This window comes from Vulpes lagopus, chromosome 5 (assembly GCF_018345385.1).
Source record: "Vulpes lagopus strain Blue_001 chromosome 5, ASM1834538v1, whole genome shotgun sequence".
In the NCBI taxonomy this organism is placed as follows: Eukaryota; Metazoa; Chordata; class Mammalia; order Carnivora; family Canidae; genus Vulpes; species Vulpes lagopus.
Window position 1 is genome coordinate 68,305,999 of NC_054828.1, and position 18,300 is coordinate 68,324,298.

Sequence of the window (18,300 nt, forward strand, 5' to 3'; positions counted from 1 at the left end):
AGATCCCACATCCCCCCAACCGGGCCTCCGCCTCACCTGGAGGCCGCCAGCCCGCCCAGGACCCTCTCATGGCTCACCTGCGATCCAGTCCACTGCAATGCCCTCCACGCGGCCAATGCCATTGGTCACCACATCCTCACGCCATGTCTGGTCTCGCTTAGCCCGGCTGATGGTGCTTAGGCCCATGTCCACCCAGTAAATGGTGTCATTTTCTGGAGGCAGAGGAGACAACGTGGGGATGTCCAACAGGGGACAGGCGGGCGGTCAGAACCAAGATAGAGGTGAGTGCTGGGGGGGCCAGGTGGTTTGGAAGGGAAGACCCCCCTGGCGGGGGTCGCTGTGGTGTCTCCCCTTCCAGCTGTGGTCGGCGGCCTCTCCCTGGGCTCCCAGAGCAGAGCACCCCCAAGGGCATGTCCTATTCCCTCCTGCTACCAAATCACTCACCAGCATGGAAGTCAATGCCGACAGCCAGAGAGGTCCCCGACACTGGAACCAGGGCATCTGACTTGTCATTGGGATCCAGGGGGATTCCCCGGATTCCTTCATGCACAGAGTACAGGAGAAAGGAACCCACACCTGAAACACAAGGACTCTCAGGCATGGGCCTCAGCGACACCCCTTTAAACTTGGGGTCTGTCACTCTCAAACCTATTGTTGTCTCCTTCCTCCTGGTATCTTCTCCCAGCCTTCACTCCTCCCCCTTCAACACACAGACACCTTAGCCTGAGGCCTGTAGCGCAGCCTGGGAGGTCACCTGGCTGCAGGGGTGCGGCAGTGGGACAGGCGCCGGCTCAGGGCAAGTGCCTGTGAGGCTGCTGGCCCCCACTAGAGGGCAGGAGAGACCTGGCTTTCTCACCCTCAAAGGGGGCCCTGTCACCGGCTGGCTCACTACCACCCAGCACCCTGAAAAGCTGTTAGGAAGAACCTGGGGAGGCTGAGGACACAGTGGAACTAGAGGACTCCTCCATGGAGACTTCCACCTTGGGGTCCTCTCGTCCTCTCCACTGTGGCCTGTGCCACCACACCCTCTCTCAAACACCTGAAACTCCATATCCCTGACTCCTCACTCCTGAGCCAGTCTCATTCTGTTTTCCCATTTCTTTTTCTTTTTAGATTAAAAAAAAAATATTTTATTTACTTATTCATGAGAGACACAGAGAGAGAGAGGCAGAGACACAGGCAGAGGGAGAAGCAGGCTCCCTGCAGGGTGCCCAACATGAGCCTCCATCCCAGGACTCCAGGATCACGGCCTGGGCTGAAGGTGGCGCTAAACCGCTGAGCCACCTGGGCTGCCCTTCTTTTTAGATTCTAAATTTTTTTTTTATTTATTCATTTGAGAAAGAGAGTGAGTGAGTGAAGAGAGAGCATGAGCCGGGGTGGGGGGAGGAGCAGGGGGAGAGGGAGAAGCAGGCTCTGCGCTGAGCAAGGGGCCTGACGTGGGGCTCGATCCCAAGACCCCGAGATCATGACCTGAGCTGAAGACAGACGCTTGACTGACTGAACCACCCAGGGGCCCTATTGTTTTCCCATTTGTCTTGAGGCCCCACTATCAACGTGAGCCAGAAGCCTCCACTGCCTTTAGCCCTTGATGCAGCATGTCCCTGAATGAATTCCTCAGTAGGCTCTGGTTTCTCAGGCTCCATGAAAAAAAGGATTCGTGGTCAAGGGAGTTTGGGGAAACCCCAAACATTAGAGTCTTCTCTCGAGAATCATTCTTAGTGCACATGAGCATTTTCAAGACTCTGAGAAGTTCTGCAGCAAAAAACACTTAAACTTTGTTCAACCCAATGCTGCTTTCTGTAACATCTACCCACATCAAAGAGGGAGGTTCCCAGGAGCGCACTTTGGGAAGTGCTGTCCTGGGGCAAATTCATAAATCAGTCAGCAAGTTCTTGTGAAATGTCTGAGTCTCATCCTTCTATTCAACCCAGCTGCTAAGCCCCATCTCTTAACACTGGGCTCACGCTAATAGCCTCCCAACTGGTCTAACTGCCTCGGTTTCTCCCTCCCCCACCCAGCCGGCTCTCCGCCGCCAGGTTAATCTGCCCCAAACACCACTTTCCAGGCACTCCTTGCTGAGCACCCGCAGGAGGCCCGCCCTACCCCACAGCTGAACACCTAGGAGTCGCCCCCACCTCCTGCCCACCCCTTGGGCTTGGCACCTCAGGGCCCCTGCACAGATCCTCCTCTGGCTCTGGACCTTTTCCTTACTTGTCCTTTCCCCCTTGGATCCATGCCCTCAAATCCTACTTGTCCTACAGAACCCAGCTCACGGCACACCTCCTCCACGAAGCCGGCCCTGGCGCTGCCAACATGTATTTCTCCAAAATTCTCCTGTAGGCACCGAGAGCCACTTCACAGTCTGGTTTCCCCTACGTATTGGCCCTGTCTCTGCTTAAGACTGCGCGGTACAGGGACAGGCCCTTCTGCCCTGTGGCTTCCCCTGCGGCACGGAGCACAGGGGGGACTTCCCAAGCATCTAGCCCAGAAGGCACCTAATCATCTGTGATAAAAACAGTCCTGTCCCCCAGGTGAGGGGAGGCAGGTGGGGCCGTAGGGTAGGAGGGGCCGGGGCTGGGGAGCCAGGCCACGCAGGGGGTGGGCACTGACCCTCGCAGGCCTGCTGGCCACTCCGGAGGCTGTAGCCGGCTGTGCACATGCAGGAGCGGGTCGTCTCGGACGTAGGCAGGCAGAGCTGGGAGCAGTCACCGTTGTTGACACTGCAGGGGTTGGTGCCTTCGTGCTCTGGGGTGAGGGTAGGGGGACAGGGAAAGGACTGAGGTGGCCCTCCTTGGGACCTCACTGTCAGGCATGCACCGCTTGGGGATAGGATGGTCACCGCCTTCACCCTGGACCTTGTGCGGGGTCACCACCCAACCCACACCCAGGTCTTTCGTCCTCGAAGGCCCCTTGGCTCTTGTGACCGGGTGGCTGTAAGCACGCACGGTACCTTTGTGACAATGAGAGAGAGGAGCCCTCCCCCCGGGGGGGGTGCTGAGTGGAATCTCTGACCCATGTTCCTTCCCATTCACCGCCTTGCCCAGGGATTGTGCTAGCCGCCCCCCCCCCCCCCCGGCCGTGGCCATGGCCCCCTGCCTCACCCAGCTGGATGCTCTCGTCGTAGACCTTCATGTGCATCACCAGGGTGGTGCTGTTCCGCAGGACCACGGACTCCGAGCCATCAGCCTTGTTGCAGGTGCCCATCTTCTCTGACACCTGATCCGCCCACCACAGCTTGTCCCCTGGGGAGGCAGGAGGGGATGAGACCCCAGGGAGGGCTCCACCCCCAGGCCAGCCCAGCCTGGCTTCCCCCAGGGCTTCCCACCCCATCCCTGCCCTTACCCAGCAGCCCTCACCCATGATAGCCAGGGCAGTGGCCTTGCCCAGCTGGCTCCGCATGGCATCGATGACCTCCAGCTCACTCCCATCCAGGTTGCAGCGGTTGATGGTGTGGTTTCCGGAGCTGATCCAGTAGAGTTTGCTCTCAGGGAAGTCGATAGCCAGGCCTGGGAGAGGGGGGTGTCACTGCCAGAAAGCCTGGCACCTGGGCTGGGGGCTGAGGGATGTGAGGTCTTGGGGAAGGGTGGTGAGGACAAGCACTAAGCTAGGAGTTCAGGAGGCAGAGCGGCGACTGAGGGACCCCGGGGCTGTACTGAGTGAGGAATTAGGGAAGAGCCGTAGCGCAGGCAAGGCAAGCTCGTACCCACAGGGCCCTTCTGGCCACTGAAGAGCAGGGTACGGTTGCTGCCGTCCATGTTGGCCATGCTGATGTTGTCCCCATCCGTCCAGTAGAGCTTCCTGGGAAGGTGTGGAAAAGTGAGTCAGGCCCCTCTTCTCCTCCCCCCCCCTCCACGCTCCCCAGCCCCGGGCCCTGGACGGACCCACGCAGCGGGTGGACAACGAGGCCGTGGGGCTGCTCCAGGCCCTGCACCACCGCATTCTTGAAGGAGCCGTCCAGCCGGGCCACGTTGATCTGCTTCTTGTTAGTGTCATAGCTGGTCCAGAACAGGTTTCGGGACACCCAGTCCACAGCCAGCCCGTGGGCATTTGGCAAGTCTGGGGGGCAGACAGCGGGGAGTTGGAGATTGGGTGTTTGCCGGGCATAGGTCAGCAAGTGGGAGGAAGTCAGGGACTGGCCTGGTTTGGGGGGTGGTGGGACTGGAGAATGAGGATTGGGAGACCAGGGTTGGAGCAGTGAGAAGATTTGGAAAAGGACTATCAGGCCCAGGGGGGAGTGGGGATGGAGTAAGGGCCAGGTGGGGGGCGCCCACGCCCACCGCGGGGGTCCAGGGCAAGGGCAGGACCTGCAGAGACGACGGTCTCCACGCCCGTGCCGTTGATGAAGGCCCTTTTGATGGCCTGTGTCCTCACATCGGACCAGTAGACGCGCTGCTCGCGGGCATCATAATCCAGCACCGTGACGTTGTCGATGTCAGGCACCGTGAAGGAGATGATGTAGTTGTAGTAGGGGGCATCCAGGTCCACCCCCCGGATCTCCATCTGACGTGCGTACAGCAGGAACTTCTTAAACTCTGTGGGGCATGTGGCAGGTCACTGAGGGCAGCTCTCTACCTTGTGCTTCCCACCCACCCAAGTTAGGGTCCCTCCTTCTCCTGGTTCCTTCCATCTGCTGCTGGCCATTGGTCATCAGGAAGTGTTCCCGTTGGGTGTCATCTCCTGGCCTGAGTTCCTGCGTCTTCTTGCAGTGGCTGTCTCTGGAGCCTCTGCCACTGGGCCCCTCCTAGCTGGGACTGTCTTCCCTCACTTACAGCCGTGAGCCTGGGTACCTGACACCTTCCCCCGCAGCTTCAGTTTACCAGTGGATCTTGAGGGAGGGGCCTCCTACCGTAGCAGGTGGTGTTGTCCTTGTGGAGCTTCATGAGGTGGGGGCAGGCGCAGGAGACGGTCCGGTTGTAGTTGATGAGACACAGGTGGGAGCAGGGGCCCCGGCCCCCATTGGCCTCACAAGGATTGGGAGCTGTGGGGGCCGGGGAGAGGAGTGAGGAGATCCTGTGACTTGCTGGCCCCTACCTAGCCTTTCTCACCTGGACCACCACCTCTTCCCCGACTCGTGCCCTCCCCATTGCAGCATCACCTGCGGCCAGACCCTCTTCTGTCGGCAGACTCCCCCACCCTCCGCCTTCCTAGCACAGCCCCTCATGCTCTCATGGCCCCCTCTTCTCCTAAGGGCTTCTAAAGAGGCTGCAGGCCCCTTTCTGGCCCCTTACCCATGGGCTGCCGGGAGGGGTGGTACACCTGCAGGTCAAAGGGCTGGGTATTGGTCCTCTGTACCACGGTGACATTGTGGCCGGTCCACTTGTTGGCCTTGGCTAGCGTGTTTGTCCGCCAGTCCGTCCAATACACCTCCCCCCCATACAGCGTCACTGCAAACGGGTGCGACAGGAACTCGTGTCCCCGAAGCACCTCCATGTGGCCGGAGCCGTCGTAATGGGCTGAGTAAATGGCATCTGACCTGAGAGCATGGTCGGGGCAGAGTAAGGATGCTGGCTGGGGCCATGCCCGGGCCCGCCGCCCTCCCCCCAACCCTAGCATGCTAGAGCAGTCCATCCTTCCTCCTGGGCCTTGCTGGCCGGGGAAGGCAAACAGAACAACGTGGAGTGAGAACCAGAGTGGTTCGAGGTCTAGGATCCCAGCTCTCGGATCCCAATTCCCATGCCCTGAATCTCTTGGCTCGCTTCTCCATAGGGCCACAGTAAGCACACAGAGGGCTTTGATGGGGTTGGAAAAAGGCACCCCCTGTGAGCAGACCAATTATCTTCCCCTGGGCAGATAAAGTGCCCTAGCAGAGTGCACAGATTCATGAGTGAGGACAAGACATGGCATTCCAGCCTTGCCCATGCCTGGCCAGGCACCCCTGTGCAGGGTGACAGCCCTGCTTCCACCCTCTTCCTGCTACATCTGTTCCCCCTGCCCAGCCTCTCCCCTCACCTCGGACCTCCTCCCGGGCCCAGCCCTTGGTCGCCCCAGTTCTGGCTCCAGCTGCCCAGGCCTTTTGGCTACCAGGCCCTGGGACTCCTGGCCCCACCCTATCCTTGGAGGAGAGGGGGAAGCTTGAGGTCTCTGGACATGTGGTGGGGGCACTGACCTGGCATCGATCCAGAGGATGCGCTTCTCCAGGTAGTCCACAGTGAGCCCATTGGGCCAGCCCCCAGAGCCGGTCTCCCGGTGGATGGTGCGGCGCCCAGCTCCACTCATGGAGGCAGCCTCGATGCGGGGCAAGCTGGCATCCCAGTCTGTCCAAAACAAGATCCTGGGGAATGGGGAGGGGGTCAGGGAGGGCCAAGGTTGAGGACCTGGAGGGGGGCTATTATAGGATCTTTGGTAAAGGGCAGAAGAGGTGAATAGCATTTGAAGAGGCAGAGGTCCCTGACCCAGCTGAATGAGGCTTCAGAGGGGACCATGGGGCCAGAATAGGGCTGCGCAGGGTCCTCACCCATCCCGTGGATCCAGTGCAATTGCCCTAGGGTGCTCAATGTCACCGGCCAGAAGGGTGGTCCGAAGGGTCCCATCTAGCTTGGCCACCTCAATCTGGTCCAGATTACTCTCCACCCAGTAGATGTTGCCTGCAATCCAGTCGACAGCCAGACCCTCGGGGGTGGCCAGGCCGTACTGAATCACCACCTCGAAGCTAGTCAGGGCTGGTGAAGAGAAAATCATGGGCGTGAAATTACAATATACTAGGGAGCCTGGATGACTCACCCTCAACCCTGACGCCTCTGCCAATATCTCTGGTGCACCCTGGCTTCGTCTAGGGTTCAAAGATACCCCTCCTCCTCACCCAGGGCCCCCTGCCCCACCCCCTGGGTCAAATAGGAGAGAAGAGGCCTAGTTTCCACAGCCCTGAAGAAGGGGAGGTGACAGCTTTCTTCTGCTTGCAGCTCTCTGAAGGGCTAACTCATGGCAGGAGGGCAGAGCAGAGAAGAGGGTGGAGGCTTTGGGGGACAGGCATAGAGTCAATATGAAGAGCGCAGAACTTCCAGAAGTTATTTCATAAACTGTCTTGAAGATTTTTCCATGGGAATACATATATAAAGTATTTTAAAAACTACTGCAGGGATCCCTGGGTGGCGCAGTGGTTTGGCGCTTGCCTTTGGCCCAGGGCGCGATCCTGGAGACCCGGGATCGAATCCCACATCAGGCTCCCGGTGCATGGAGCCTGCTTCTCCCTCTGCCTATGTCTCTGCCCCTCTCTCTCTCTCTGTGACTATCATAAATAAATAAAAATTAAAAAAAAATAAATAAAAACTACTGCATCATGGGAACATTATCACCATCTACTTAGCCATCCCCTTGTCGATGAATGTTTGGGATGGTTCCAAGTTTTCTCTATTACAAACAAGACAAGCTCCTCTAGTAAGATGTGCTTCTTTCAAGTCTTTGCTCAGATGCCTTCTCGGGGGCCTTCCTTGACCACCCAATTTAAAATGCCAGGCCCCAATCCCCCCTGGCCCCCTTGCCTCCCTTTATATCCACAGCTATCCCCTTCTGCTGTATTCCACATCGTACTCATTTGTTTTGTTCATATCTGATGGTTCGTTCCCCTGTCACCTAAGTGCCATGAGGGCAGACGTCGCGGCCTGTTTTGATCGCTGCGACTCCCTGGGGCCCTGTGTGCGTGGCGGACGCTCTGTGTGCGTGTTATTAATGAAAGGGGTCAGTGATGGGTCAGGCTGCCATTGGACAGAAGGCAGCTTTCAGGTAGCCCGTCCCTAAATGGCTTTTTCCTTTTAAGCTTGCTGTTCTAGGATTTGGGGAGCTCCAGGCCATTCCAAAGAAAGGCTGATCATTTTGTTAATTATCAGGCAGGCAGCTCTGCTGACGATAATTACGGGGCATCAGGAACTGAGACCCACACAAAATCTGACCCAATTACCGGGGAGGTGGGGGGGCTAGGGGCCTGGGCTCGCGGCCTGGGTGTGGGGTGCCGCTCTGCGCTGGCGCCCCTTCCCGCCCGCGTCACCTCCGTTGTCCAGCAGCTTCCCACGGTAGATCTTGTCCTCCACCACGTCGGTCCAGTAGAGCGCGCTCTGGCTGAGGTGGAAGTCCAGGGCGATGGTGTTGCGCAGGCCGGGCACCAGCACGCTGTAGTCCCCCTTGTGGAGGTCGATGCGCCGGATCTCGTGGCGGTTGGAGAAGATGATGAACGGCTTGAAGGGGTCTGGGGGGGGGGGTGCAGGGGTCAGCGCGGGAGCAGGGGTCTCCGCTGGCCGGGGCCTGGGGCCGACGGAAACCGCAGCCCCAGCCCCGCCCACCCGCCAGCCCGCCCGCCCGGTCACCTAGGCTGCGGCAGCTCTCGCCGTCGGGCTCCAGCACCCAGCCCTCGTAGCAGGAACACTTCACGCTGAACTTGTTCTGGTCGCACTTCTGGCTGCACTTGAGATGCTTGGCACAGTAGCTCTGGATCTGGCAGGTGTGGTTGTCGGGCCCCAGCTCCATGCCCAGCGGGCACGAACACACAATGCCTTCGCCAGGTGCCACCGAGCAGTTGTGGCTGCAGCCCCCATTGTTCAGGGAGCACTGGTCTGCGGGCGCCCAGCAGGGGACGGGGTCAGGCGGAGTCGGGCGGGGGGCAGCCCAGACACAGCCCTGGCCCCCTGCCCCTGGCACCCTTCTTTTCCGTTTCTGGCCGAGCCTCTGTCCCACCACTTCCCAGGCTCCCTCAGGACCAGGGTTGGGAGCCCAGCACCCCCTACGGGGACCACCCTCCTCCTACCCCGGAGGAGCACCCCATCAGGGCAGCACCTGGTCTCTATTTCCCTGTCCCTTCTTGAGCCGATGGTAGGGGAGGGCAGCTTTTTGCCCGTCTTGGAGGGTTGCCCTTTCCTCGATCTCCCCTGATTTGGGTGTGACTGGGGTGGGGTGTGGCCGGGAACGTCCTGCTGGGTTCTCTGACACACCCTGAGATCTGCCCGCCCTGACTGATGACCCATCAGCTGTCCTCCGGGCCAGTCCCAGCCTGCCCTCCCCCCTGCCCTCCCCCCCAGGAACAGATGCTCTGCCTGGGGAGGAGGAGACGGTCTGCTCTGCTCCTCATACCCCTGTCACACCACGCGGCCCTCCCTGACCCCTCTTTCTTTTGATCCTTGAGCACATGGCCTCCTCGCCCCACCTTCTCCATCTGCGAGGTCTAACCCTCCATCCTTGGGAACCCGGTCGCATCCCTCCTCCTCTGGGAAGCCTGCCCTGACCACATCAGCACACAGCTCTGCTGTCTTCATTTCTAAAGCCAGCTCTGTGCTTTGGTACCGCCTGGCTGTGGGGGAGGCCTCGTGCCTACAAGAAGGGGTCGCCCTGCGCCGTCTTAACAACACTTTAGGAGCCCTGTGACCCTGACCACTTATTTAATCCCTCTGCCTCAGTTTTCTCATCTGTAAGATGGAGACGATAATTCCACCCGCCTCGAAGGCTGTCTGGTGCAGTAGCACGCTCTGACAGTGTGGTGTGCTTGCACAGCCTCTTGCCCGGGGGAGTCTGAACTCGACAGGGCTGTTGGCAACTGCTCCGGTGTGTCCTGCCTGGCAGCGGGAGCTGCCCTTGCTCTCTCTGAGACCTCCCCGCACAGAGCTTGTCCTGCTCTGGCTGCGCCAGGCCCGGCCCCCCCCCCCCCCCCCCCCCCCCCCCCCCCCCCCCCCCCCCGCCGTCATGGGGCCTCTTGGAGGCCTGGGCCTCACCACAGAGCTCTCCCTCATCCGAGCCATCTCCACAGTCGTCGTTGCCGTCACACAGCTTGTCGAGGGGCAGGCAGACTGAGGTGTTGTTGGCGCAGGGGTGCGAGGGTGGCCTGCAGGCCAGGGACTCACAATTCTCCTCATCCGAGTTATCTTCACAGTCACTGTCGCCATCACACACCCATGCTTTGCTGATGCATCGAGCTGAGGGATGGGCATAGCGTGAGGGGCCAGGCCTGGGCAGGAGGGCTCCCCATGCCTTTCTCCCCAGACCCAGTGGGGTTTCTCGCATAGGGTCATGATTATAATGCCGTGGGGTCCACTAGGAACTTTAAGGCTTTCTCTGCCAGATTCACGTAGGCAGCAAAGAAAGCAAGAATCTGAGGAGGGTGCTGAAGCTCAGCTCTGGTGTCAGTTTCAGTTCCCAGGGCCCTTAGTGCCGGCTCTGGCTCCTTCATCAACCCCTCCCTCCGACCCCCACCTCAACCCCAGCCCGTGCATCATGCTCAAGCTTTTCCTGTGCAGGCCTTTGCCTTACAGTGTCCCCACCCCCATCCCTCACTGCCTCAGGACGATCTCCTTCTGTCCATATTGCCCCAGACCACGCTCCCGCCCGTCCTTCTTTTTACCAGAGTCTTTGCAGCCAAACTTGACATTGGGGTCACAGACATGGGTCACTCCCTCACAGCTCTTCTCATCACTGGAGTCCATGCAGTCAGTGTCGCCATCACAGCGCCACCGTAGGGGGATGCAGAGACTATCCAGCCGGCACTGGAACTCATCATTGTGGCAGCCCCCAGGAGGCCTTGTGGCTGCAGGGGGAGGAGGGACGGCATGGGAGGGGGTGGTAGGGGCTCCAGGTCAGCCATTCCCATGTCTGCCTTCCCAACCCGCCCTGTTTCTCTCTGTCCTAGAGCTATGAGCTGAGGCAGGGATGGAGAGTTCTCTGAGCCCTGCTGACACTTCTTGGAAGCTAACTAGGAGTCAGCAAGGTCACACCTCCCGGGACCCCAGCCATCGGCTAGTCTATCATCTATTTTACACACCAGTGGTCTATTGGATAAGTAATTTGCTAGGCCAGAGCTTGAAGGCCCCCACCTTCACCTAGCCTCCATTTTAGCCAGTCACTCCACACACACTCAGCGGGCGCCTCTGGTGTGCCAGGCACTGTTCAGGTGCCACTGGGAGCAAGACAAAGTCTTTATCCTCGTGGAGCCGAAGTTCTAGCGGGGAAGATACCTAACTGCAAGGAGTGATCAAAACCATGGAGCTGCAGCTGGGTCAAGACAAGAGAGAGAGATGAGGATGCCACCGACGGTCAAAGAAGGCCTCTGAGCAGGAGGTGTTTGAACAGAGGCCTGAGTGGCACAAGCCATGAGAACCTGGGAGGTGCAGCCCAGGCAGAAGGAACAGCCAGTGCAAAGTCCCTGAGACAGGACGATGCAGAGCATATTTGCAAAATGCCCAAGGCATATTTGAGGCTGTTCGGCTGAAGCAGAGTGAAGGAGAAACGGGTGGCAGGAACACAGGTCAGAGAGGTGGTGGGAGCCCTGCAGGCCACGGAGTGGGGCCTGGCATTGGTTCAAGCGTGTGGGGAGCCAGGGCAGGCTTGAGGGCAGGGCCGGGGTGTGATGTGACTCATGTTCTGCAGGATCACTGTGGCTGCTGCACGGAGATCTGACTCAGGAGGCTGGGAAGGAGCAGCACCCAGAGGCACGGGTGAGGGTGCAGGAGCTGCACCTCACTCTCACAGGCTGCCCGCCCACTCCTCCCACCTGCCCGCCAGGAATACGCCAGGAATATGGTCAATGCTCTCATTTCAATGCCAGCATCTCTGCATCTCTGCATCTCGGCCGGGCTCCCAGCTGAGCTGAGCTGAGCTTCCTTCCTCAGGGCCCCTGAGCCTCTTTCTAATTGGATTCCCTTCTAGGATTGTCCTCTGCAAGCACCTCCTACATGTTACCACCTTCCAGCTTCAAAGTCCTTCAAAGGCCCCAGTGCTTGACTTTCAACTGCTAATGTCATCTGCCCCCTTGGGCACAGCCTCATTCTTGCTGGCCCCTCCAGCCTCAGGGGTCCCAACAGGGCAGGCGCCAAAGTGCTCAGTGTCACCCTCTTGCTACTGGGTTTTCCACCCCTACCTGCCTTCCATCTGAGGACCCTCCCTCGTGTCCATTTGGCCACCGTCCAATCCCTCATCAGGGTCTAGTTCAGACGCCACCTCTTCCTAAATGGCCCCAGACCACTTTAGCTCACCACCATGCTTCACAATCCCTGCCAGTCATGACAGGTCCGCTCCCACGTGCCAGGCCCCCACACATCTCTCATTTCATGGACGAAGAAGCCAAGGCTCAGAAGAAATGACTGGTCCAAGGTCACCCAGCTTGTATGTGAGGGCAGAGTGCTTTTCCCACCACTGCGCAGGCCTCCCGTGGTTCTTCTCAGAATCCCAAGGGACTATTACTTGTCCCACCCATCCAGCACTTCTGAGATGGCCCTTGAGAACCAGCGACTGTTTCCCGGGCCTCAGGTGACCCTCCCTGCCCTCCCTGCCCTCCCTCTCAGTCGTGGGCCCAGCGTGGGAGCTCCTGTTCTCAGTCTGCTCTCACTGTGTACACCTTCGCTCTACAAGCACAGGTTGTTAGCTGGAGGTCCAGGGGCCAGATAAGGTCTGCGATAAAAGGAAAGACTTTGGCCTGCAGTATTTTTAAGGCTTTTAAAGTCCATTGCCAGTTGTTATGGGTTGATTTGTGTTCCCTAAGGAGATGCTGATGTCCTAACTCAATGTACCTGTGAAAGTGATCTTTGGAAATAGGTCTTTGCAAATGATTAAATTAAGAGGAGGTCATTAGGGTAGGCCTTAATCCAATATGTCTGTGTCCTCATATAAAGAGGAAATCCAAATACAGAAATAGGTGCACAGGCGGGGAGGATGCCACATAAAGAAGAAGGCAGGGATTGGGGTGGAGCACATACAATCCAAGGAATCCCAAAGATTGCCTGCAAACACCGAAAGCTAGGAGACAGGCCTGAATAGATTTTCCTTCACAGCCCTCAGAAGGAGCCAACCCTGCCAACATTGTGAACTTGGGTTTCTGGCCTCTAGAACTGAGACAAGAAATTTCTGTTGTTTAAGCCACTCAGCTTGTGGTACTTTGTTATGGCAGCAAGAGGAAACTAATACAACAGTGTTTAGAAATGGGTAGGCTTCACATAAAAATCTGCGTTTCTGGGATGCCTGGGTGGCTCAGTGGTTGAGTGTCTGCCTTCGACTCAGGTCATGATCCCGGGGTCCTGGGATTGAGTTCTGCCCCAGGCTCCCCACAGGGAGCCTGCTTCTCCCCCTGCCTGGGTCTCTGCCTCTCTGTGTGTCTCTCATGAATAAATAAATAAGATCTTTAAAAAAATAATCTGCATTTCTGACTTCTCTCAAAGCCAGGGCAACCCTGGGTCTGCAGTCTTCCATGGAAACAACAGGCCAGAGCCGAGAAACCAACCTTCCTTGAGAGGGTCTATGCCTTCTGGAAACTCGGCCCCTATTGCCCCCTAGCTGGGCCCTGGAGGCTTGGGCCCTGAGTACTCTGAGGAGCCATCCCCTCTCTCCTTTGGTTCCCACTGTGCTCATGCATCCTTACCCCCTGAGCATCCCCTTCTCAAGCTACCAGCTCGCAAGCACAGGCCGTATGCCGAATGCTTTTTGTGCATGATCTCACTGAACCCCCACATCAGCGCTGTGATGTGGATGCTATTATTATCCCACTTTGCAGATGAAACTCACAGAGGCCCACGGAGATAAAGTAACTTGCTCAAGGCCACCCAGATAGTAAGCTGCAGAGCTGGAGCTCAAACCCAAGGCCACCCAACTAACTGCAAAGCCCGTAATCACACCAGCGTGTAACGAAGGTTTGTTGACAATCTCTCTCTCCCTCATGATGGGCAATTCCTGAGGATAAGAGCTGTGTCTGGGTTCTCTGGTTCCCAGATGGCAATGGCACACAGTGGGGGGGGGGGGGGCACAACCGAGGGACGAAGGGATGGAGGGACGGAGGAACTGGCACGGTACTGCCGCGCCTGGTGGCCCCCAGGCACCCACCCTGGTTGGTGCAGTTGGCATGGGTCTCATCACTGTAGTCTCCGCAGTCATTGTCTCCGTCACAGGTCCAGTGCTCGGGGATGCAGCGCCCACTGTTGCACTTGAATTGAGTGCTGGAGCAGGAGTGGCTGCAGCCGGCCTCATCACTGTTGTCCCCACAGTCATTGTCTGGGGGGAGGCAAGAACGGGAGAGGGGAGAAGCAGGTCAGCAAGCAGCCTTCTCTGTGACCCCAGCTTAGGGCCCCCACACCCACCTCCCCTTTCCCACCCCGGCGATCCTCCCCACTCCCCCACTGAGAAAATAACAAACAGAAAAGACACAGAAACTGCATAGACTGCAGCATGCACCATGGCCCATGGGACGGGGCGGGGGGGACGGGTTGAGGAGAGGTGTAGACGTGGGGCAGGCCCCACGAGGGCCTTTCCCTGAGTCTCGTTAGGTGGTGGGTGGGAACTGGACACGGTCCTTTCCCTTTCTCCTTCAGGCAGGATGTGGGAACAGGGGTCAGCTTGCTTTGGGAGAAAGGCAGAGATTTCTCCGGTTTGGGGGGGAGTGAGGTGGGTGGAGTGTAGGTGAGGCTGCCCTGCTGGGGAGGGAAGGGCCGAAGCAGGGCCGCCCCGACCTCAGGCACTGCTGGGCCCTGCTGGGGGTGCCCAGCTCACAAGGGGTACTGCCTGCAGCTGGGAAGGGTCAGGGGCCACCTCTGGAAGGCATCTGAGGGTCACTGAATAAACGGTCCTGCTTTCCAGGCCTCGTGGGTGGGGGCTACGGGCCTTCCCTCCACATTTTCAGGATGCTTGAGAAGACTGGGGTATGGCTTTCCCCCTTGGGGTGTGTTACTGCCTCTTTTCCACCTGGATTTGCTTCTCTCTCCTCCCCTCTGAGTCTTGGTCTTCTAGTTTCCACCTGTCACCTCCTCTCCCTGCCCTCCCTGCTTCTTTCCCTTCCACTGTCTGTCTGTCTCTCTGTCGCCTCCTGTCTCCCTTCTCTCTTTCTCTTCATGTCTTAGGAGCTCTCTGGAGAGGGGAGCTCCCTGGGGTTCCTGAGAAGCGGCCCAAGGCCAGCTGGGGCTCTGGGGTGATGGTGCATGTGCTTCTATGCACTGACCGGCAGGCTCAGGACAGGTCTTTTCGTCAGAGCCGTCCCCACAATCCTTCTCTGAAACACAGAAACCGCCAGGGCAACCATTGGCACACGAGACACAACAAAGATGAGGGGCAACGTGGCGTTGACCCAGTACATCCTCTCACACATTAGCTAGGGCTGGAACCACTGGTGCAACACGACACAACACACAGACACAACCAGAGCCCTGAGACGGCACACACAGGACGATCCACTGCCCCCACGGCTCAGGGCTGACATCACATGGTCCATGGCTGACTGCCAGGTGGGCTCCCGAGCCTGAAGCCAGAGCCTGGAGGGTGTACCAAGAACCCCAGAAGCTGGAGTTTGCAGGGAGAAGGGAGTTGGGCACTGGGATCCTCTCGCTCTGCCCCTTTAGCCTTTCTCACTCATTTCTCCCCGGCCCCCACGCTTCTGCCAGAGAAAGGGCAGCACAGGCCCTGTCTGGGGAGGAGTGGTTCAGATGGGTGACGGGGAGGGTCCCCCCCCATCAGTTACCACACGGGTTCCCCCATGGCATTTCTGGCTTGTCCTCATTTCTCTCAGCCAACTTGGCGGGGCTTTAGTGAATTGTAAGGAGGCCCAGCTTGATTCTAGAACCCCTTTATCTCCCACCAGGACCTGGCTGTGGCTTCTAGCTTTCCTAGGAAGCAAGGCAGGTTAAGAGGGGTAAGCTCTTACCATTGTCACATCGCCAGTTGATGTTGATGCATCTGCCATTGTTGCAGGTAAACTGAGTCAGGGGGAAGCAGGTGGGATAGGCTGTCAGGGAGAAAAAACAACTGAGTGGGGCCCTCCAGCTTATACAGCATCACAACCCCGGGAGGGGGGTGCAGGGTCCCTCCTGGAAGCAGCAGCCATAGCCTCCAGGGCTGTGGGGTGGGAAAGCTAGTGGTGGGAGCTGAGCCCGAAGCTCTGAAGATCCTTATCCCTCCGAGCCTCCCTTTCCTGAGCTTCTATAGAGTTCCCAGCCGCCTGCCCCGTGCTGAGGGTCCTATGCCTGACCTCACTGAATCCCCACATTGGTGCAGACAAAACAGAGGCCACAGAGATGACATAACTTGCTCACGGCCACCCAGGGACCAAGGTTCGGGGGCCCTCCAGCACCCCGGCCCCAGGGCACGTTCTCACGGGCCCCCCCCACCCCTGTCCCTCTTACCACACGAGGCCGACTCATCGGAGCGGTCCCCACAGTCATCGTCCAGATCACACGTCCAGGAGATGGGGATGCAGCGGCCGCTGGCACAGGAGAACTGGTTGGGTGGGCAGGTGCGAGCTGGAGACAGGGATGGTGCGACCGTTCATAGTCCTGCCCACCCCCCCAATCTCCCATTCTTTCCTCCTATCCTGTCTCTCAGGAAGTCTTCCCGAGGGTACAAAGTCATTTCTCTTAGAGAAGTTCAAAGCCATCTACGTGGGGAGCCCGGCTGGCTCAGTCGCTTAAGCGTCAGACTCGCGGTTCTGGCTCAGGTCGTAGTGTCAGGGCCGTGAGATGGAGCCCGTGCTGGACTCCGCCTGAGCAAGGAGTCCGCCTGGGGTTCTCTCCTTCCCTCTCCCTCACCCTCTGCCCCTACCTCTGCTCACACTTGCTCTCTCTCTGTCTCTCTCTCAAACGAATGCATAAATAAAATCTTACAAAAAAAAAAAAAGCCAGCTGTGTGGTCTGACACCCATCTGCTTCACCCTATCTCTCAAGGGGTCCCTGATATCCTCCGAGGAGATCCACCCTCCTTGCTCCTGTCTCCAACCTGAAGCCACACTGTTCCCCGCAAGCTCAGATCTCCGAGCCACCCCCGGTCTTCTGGGGAAAGGGAGAGAGCACCCCTCTCCTGCCCGCAGTCCCGTCCTCTCGGCCCTGATGCCCCGGGCTCCTTTCTTTCCCGAGGCCACGGTCTTCCCCGGCTGGGGCCCCCCGCCCCCACCTCCCTGCCGGTCCACCCCGGACCCTACACCTGAACAAGTAGCATTGGACTCGTCTTCACTGTTCCCGCAGTCGTTGTCGCCGTCACAGAGCCAGCGGTTGGGGATGCACCGGTTGTTCTCACACTTGAACCGGTCGGAGGGGCAGGTGTGCTGATCTGGGGGGGCAGGTGGGTCAGTGGAGGGCAGGGCCCAGCTCGCCCCGCCGCCCCTGCCCCGGGCCTGCCATCCCCCGGGAGGCGGTGAGCGACTCACGGCAGAGGGCCGGGGCCTCGTCGCTGTTGTCCAGGCAATCGTTGTCCCCGTCGCACTTCCAGCGCTCCTGGATGCAGCGGCTGTTGGCGCAGGCGAACTCGCCCGGCTGGCACTGGGGTGGGGGCACGTAGGATGGGTTCGCTGTGGGCGCCACAGGGGTTGGGGGGAGAGTCAGACCAGGCCGTGGGACAGGCGCTCAGCGCTCTGTGCTAGGCTTGCCTGTTGTATTATTTTAAATCATATACCGAGAGTCATTTTTTCTAGGGTGTAATTCTTCACCAACAAATAATAATCTGGCTAGAAACCGCAGCTCTTTCTCAAGCCACAAGGGTGATGTTTACTTGAATACTTTCAGTATTTCAGTGTGGCCTGAGAACCAGCCGCTTGCAAGAGAGCCTGGAGCCCCCCACCCCGCCCCTGCTTACTTTCGTCCCTCCTGAGAAGACCACGCCTCACCCACTTCCTCCACAGGCTGCCTCTTGGAAATCGCCTCTGGGACCCCAGGGCCATGTCCTGGTCTTTGGGCTTTTTCCTTCCCGATGCATCGACTCCACCAGAAGGAGTGAACACAGGCCCCAGAGCTTGCAGGCTCCAGCCTCCTGTCCCCCCACACTCCCACCTCCCCACCTGTCTGTCCTGAGCTCTCAGCAGTAAAACCACTAGGTCTTTGGTCTGCATTTGCATGGGTGACATCAGGAAGCCCAGCAACCCTGTCGGCCCCTGACCCTGCACCCTGCACTTCTGCCGGATGCCTTTCTGACCCACCCATCTCTCATCCTTGCTCTAATCCTGGAAACTTCTGTGCACCCCTTGGGTGCCTACTCTCTCTCCTGTGGCCCTGGACCACGGGGCTTTGGTATATGTCACCTCGCTCCTCGGTACTGCTTCCCAACTGTTCTTCTCTCCTCTTGGAAAAATCAGTGCTGACTTTCATGCTATTAGACTACACCAACCCCGGCTTCTACGGGCCCCCAGGCCTCTCCCTGGCATCTTAAGGGGTTTTAGCGGCTGACTCAGTGTCACTTTTCCCCAATTCTCTCCTGCTCTAATTCTTGGTGATTCCAGTGTCCGTGTGGATCCTTCCATCACCCTGGCCACTCAGTTCCCCTCTCTGCCGATGCTCTTGCCCCCCACCTGGCCTCACTCACTTATTCTCAGCTGTCTGCTAAGGCCCCACTGACCCATTTTCATTTCTGGGATTCTATCTTTTTTTTTTT

General features: G+C 58.6%; 1 protein-coding gene across 1 annotated transcript in view; it reads right to left on the bottom strand.

Moving 5' to 3' along the window:
- Positions 1 to 18,300, bottom strand: part of LRP1 (LDL receptor related protein 1) — an 81,244-nt gene that overhangs the window by 28,201 nt on the left and 34,743 nt on the right. Inside the window, exons 16-36 of the mRNA XM_041757287.1 lie at positions 17,084 to 17,224; positions 16,861 to 16,986; positions 16,068 to 16,184; positions 15,590 to 15,670; positions 13,783 to 13,950; positions 10,319 to 10,501; positions 9,693 to 9,893; positions 8,298 to 8,543; positions 7,982 to 8,179; positions 6,455 to 6,659; positions 6,107 to 6,271; positions 5,229 to 5,473; positions 4,847 to 4,978; positions 4,305 to 4,532; positions 3,882 to 4,056; positions 3,704 to 3,798; positions 3,357 to 3,506; positions 3,102 to 3,242; positions 2,611 to 2,745; positions 445 to 576; positions 78 to 212 (exon numbers count right to left, since the gene is read on the bottom strand). Of these exons, the coding sequence (XP_041613221.1) occupies positions 78 to 212; positions 445 to 576; positions 2,611 to 2,745; positions 3,102 to 3,242; positions 3,357 to 3,506; positions 3,704 to 3,798; positions 3,882 to 4,056; positions 4,305 to 4,532; positions 4,847 to 4,978; positions 5,229 to 5,473; positions 6,107 to 6,271; positions 6,455 to 6,659; positions 7,982 to 8,179; positions 8,298 to 8,543; positions 9,693 to 9,893; positions 10,319 to 10,501; positions 13,783 to 13,950; positions 15,590 to 15,670; positions 16,068 to 16,184; positions 16,861 to 16,986; positions 17,084 to 17,224 (3,399 nt within the window). The remainder of the gene's footprint in view (positions 1 to 77; positions 213 to 444; positions 577 to 2,610; positions 2,746 to 3,101; positions 3,243 to 3,356; positions 3,507 to 3,703; positions 3,799 to 3,881; positions 4,057 to 4,304; positions 4,533 to 4,846; positions 4,979 to 5,228; positions 5,474 to 6,106; positions 6,272 to 6,454; positions 6,660 to 7,981; positions 8,180 to 8,297; positions 8,544 to 9,692; positions 9,894 to 10,318; positions 10,502 to 13,782; positions 13,951 to 15,589; positions 15,671 to 16,067; positions 16,185 to 16,860; positions 16,987 to 17,083; positions 17,225 to 18,300) is intronic.